This window comes from Apaloderma vittatum, unplaced genomic scaffold (assembly GCF_000703405.1).
Source record: "Apaloderma vittatum isolate BGI_N311 unplaced genomic scaffold, ASM70340v1 scaffold44013, whole genome shotgun sequence".
Classification (NCBI taxonomy): Eukaryota; Metazoa; Chordata; class Aves; order Trogoniformes; family Trogonidae; genus Apaloderma; species Apaloderma vittatum.
In genome coordinates this window covers 1-3,765 of record NW_009708238.1, presented here as the reverse complement: position 1 = coordinate 3,765, position 3,765 = coordinate 1, and the positions used below count along the sequence as shown (strand labels likewise).

The 3,765-nt window shown below is 47.5% G+C and overlaps 1 protein-coding gene across 1 annotated transcript; it reads left to right on the top strand.

The window, feature by feature from the left end:
* Window positions 1-1,558: 1,558 nt before the first annotated feature.
* Window positions 1,559-3,694, top strand: FDFT1 (farnesyl-diphosphate farnesyltransferase 1; the record flags this gene model as incomplete). Its single annotated transcript, XM_009866476.1, has 4 exons — window positions 1,559-1,687; window positions 1,947-2,138; window positions 3,094-3,270; window positions 3,542-3,694. Coding segments are annotated over 4 exons (651 nt in total), but the record flags the coding sequence as incomplete, so codon positions are not given.
* Window positions 3,695-3,765: the final 71 nt, after the last annotated feature.

The following is a 3,765-nucleotide window of genomic DNA, read 5'->3' as shown; positions in this document are numbered from 1 at the left end:
GATGCAGGACTCTACACTTGTCCTTATTGGACTTCATCGGGTTTCGCTTTGCCCAGCTCTCCAGCCTGGCCAGATCTGGGTTGCACCACGGCCTGCCTGGGTGTCAGCCCCCCCCCCGAGTTTTGTATCATCAGCGAACTTGCTGAGGGTGCTCTCTGTCCCCTCATCCAGATCGTTGATGAAGATATTGAACAAAACTCTCCCCAGCAGAGATCCCTGGGGAACCCCACTGGCCACTGTCCTCCAGCTTGACTCTGTGCCACAGCCCTCTGAGGGGAGGAAAGCTCGTCTGGCCTCTGGCTTATGGATGGACCAGCATTTGCAGCGATCCTGCAGGATCTCCTCTAGAGCTGTGGGAGTGTGTCTGCCGACCTTTGACATGCATATAAGATAAAAACCACACTCACTGTTTTTAATGATATTACCCAGAGTCTTATTGCTATAAAGACCCATCTAAGAGGAAGCCACAGAGAGTTTGTATCCCCACTAGCAAGCTGAGACAGTGTTGGAGCCTGTTCTCTGACCTGGAGGCTGACTGAGAACGTTTGGCCACATCCAAGCCATTAAACTCTCAAGCATCCCAGGGGACTAGAACACCTCTCTTGTGGAGAAAGACTGAGGGACTTGGGGCTTTTTAGTCTGGAGAAGAGAAGACTCAGGGGAAATCTCATCAATGCTCACAAATACTGTAAGCACTGGTTGGTCTGTCACCTCTCAGTGACAAGAAGTAATGGCCACAAACTTGAATGTAGGAAGTTCTATCTAAACATGGGGAGGAAATTCTTTACTTTGAGGGTGGCAGCTTATTTTTTTAGTTTTTTTTTAAAGTTTAAGACAAAGTGTAATAGCGCTAGCGAGGAAGTTTCCAAGGAAGTTCTGTTTTGTTCAGCTTTTTACCAGTTCAAATCTATTTGGGTGAGGTGACCTGCTGTCCTTATTGGACACACAACCTGGGCTGGCTCTCATTACCCACTGATGGAGAATAAAGCTCAGCATAATAAAACTCCACAGGTTTTGGAAGGGGAGGACGTGATTTTAAATATTTTTTCAACATGAGAGCGATTGAGTTGCCAAATCATGTTCTTGGGCATGCAGAACAAGGATTTCACACTTTCTCTGCTGCTCAGTGCCTTTCCAGTCGTGCACAATGTGTCCTGCAGAGCCAGAGCTGGGAAAGGACTCAGGAGAACAGAGCACCAGGAACCAGCTCGTGTCTTTTCCCTTGGTTATGGTGTGCTCTCACAGTTTACAAACTTGTGCGCCAAGCGTTTTGTCCTGAAATTCCCAGATGATACCGGTCCAAGGCCACGGAGCCTTCCCAAAGATATTGCTGCGTCTGATCTGCCGCACCAAACCATTTAGACCGAGAGCAGGCTGAGCCTGTGCTTTAAGCTTAGACCTTGAAACAACTCTGGTTGTGGGAGTTATCCTAGATCTCCAGCCAGGATGGGATAAGTGCCTGGTAAACAGTCTTTTTTCCTGAGTTCTAAGTAAATCTTCAGCTCTGCTATTTTTTTCCTGACAGCTTTTTTTTTTTTGGTCCCCTCTGATGTTGCAGATCTCCATGGAGTTCAGGAACCTGTCCAAGGTCTACCGGGATGTGATTTCAGATATCTGCCACAAGATGGGCGTTGGCATGGCGGAATTCTTGGAGAAGAAGGTGGACTCTCAGCATGAGTGGGATAAGGTAAAGTCAGCCTTGAAGGAAGAGTAGACTGAACGTGATTAGGGTCCACCTGGTCTCTGTGGAAAGAGGAGATGGAGCATCCCTCTGGGATTCAGCTGGATGAGGGAGGTCGTGTGGGGGGAAAATTGGAAGAAAACGTACCGGCGATTTCTTCTGAGCATCTTTTTGTGTAAAACTCACTGTGGCAAATAGGCAGCTGTTTGTAACTACTCCTTTTATCTCGTGTTGTTATTTTTTTCCGCCCTTTCCTCTCTCGCAGTATTGTCACTACGTTGCCGGGCTGGTGGGGATTGGCCTTTCCCGTCTTTTCTCTGCATCAGAGCTAGAAGATCCTATCGTCGGGCAGGACACGAAGCTGGCCAACTCCATGGGCCTCTTCTTGCAGAAAACCAACATCATCCGGGACTATCTGGAGGACCAGCTGGAGGGAAGAGAGTTCTGGCCCAGAGAGGTGAGGGAAAACGCTGCCTTGGGGTGAGCGTTTCTGCTGCACCTCTTCGGGAGATGCACCAAGACTGAAGGTGCTGCTGTTGCTGCTCTGATACAGTTGAGTTGCATCCTCTTATTTAAAAGGGTTCCTGCTGGATTTTCCTTTGCAAATCCCCAAAGTCGGGGTTTTTCCCACCGTTTCTTGGTCTCCCTTGACGGTCTTTCAAAATTCCATCCAAAAACTGTAATGAATGGAGCCGACTGTCCGTGCTTTCCAGGAATGAGAATGCATTACAGGGAGGATAGCAGGTGTGCAGCTAAAATTGTCTCTCATGTCCCTTTAAATCAAAATTAGCAGGAGAGACTTGATGATTTGCTTGAATTGTATTAAGACCCTACAATAAAACTGTGCTGCCTATGATTGCTACTGTTGATTGACAAGTTGATAACAGTTCTTTTAATGACAGCCGTCTGGGTACCACTGTGGGGATGAGGTGATGTCTCCCCACAGTGCCAACACCTTTTTGGGCAGCTTTTTCCCCTTTCTGTTATGTTGGTTCTAGGAATAATGGAGGCTAAAACCAGGTGAGATCTTGAGAGGTCACCTAGTCTGTTCCCAAAAACAGGATCAGCTCTGCTTGTGCCTCACAGATGCTCGGCTGCTCTTCCTGAGACTCTCCAAGATTTTTTTTTCTCCTTTTTCCATGCAGCTTACCTGTCTTATAGAACATTTTTTGATGTGTGCTGCATCTTTTCCTTGCATTCTTCTTTACAATCCCTTTGTGTACACGAAGGCCAGTATCATGTCTCCGCAGCTTGCCCTTCCTTCTTTTTTTAGCCTAGTAAGCCCCAATCCTTCAAGGCTTTTGTGGTTTTCTGCTGGTTCTTGTTGTTCTCCCAGACCTTGGACAACGGTGATATCTCTTTTATGACATGAATGTACCCTCCAGCTTGTGAGTCCTTATCTTGATGTTTAGGTTTGGAGCAGGTATGCAAAGAAGCTCTCGGATCTTGCCAAACCAGAGAACATCGATATGGCTGTCCAGTGTCTGAACGAGCTCATCACCAACGCCCTCCACCATGTCCCTGATGTCCTCACATACTTATCCCGCCTGAAAAACCAAAGTGTCTTCAACTTCTGTGCTATCCCCCAGGTGAGTTGTGTTTTCAAGCACTTCTTCATCACCCAGCCCAGCCAATGAGAAGTTGGAGGTGTGAAGGAGGTTAGGTATCATGTCGGTATTTGGCTGCTTTATTTTCCATCTCTTCTGTCTGCTCCTTCTGTCCTGGTGTCTGACGTTTCTGCTGTCAGTGAGATTGTGGCTTCACTCCAGAGTATTTTGCCATCGATTTTCACTGGGGCCAAGGTTACTCCCTTGGCAAGCTCGCTGCAGGGCGGTAACACCTTTTGGTGTTTCTCCTTAGGTGATGGCTATTGCCACATTGGCTGCCTGCTATAACAACAAGCAGGTGTTCAGGGGTGTCGTGAAGATCCGGAAGGGACAAGCCGTCACTCTAATGATGGATGCTACAAGCATACAAGCTGTCAAAGCCATCATGTACCAGTACGTGGAAGAGGTAGGTTGAAAAATTGGCTCTGAGTAATTTCTGTCTGTTCCTGTCCTCATTCCTAGCATGGAAATCACAGA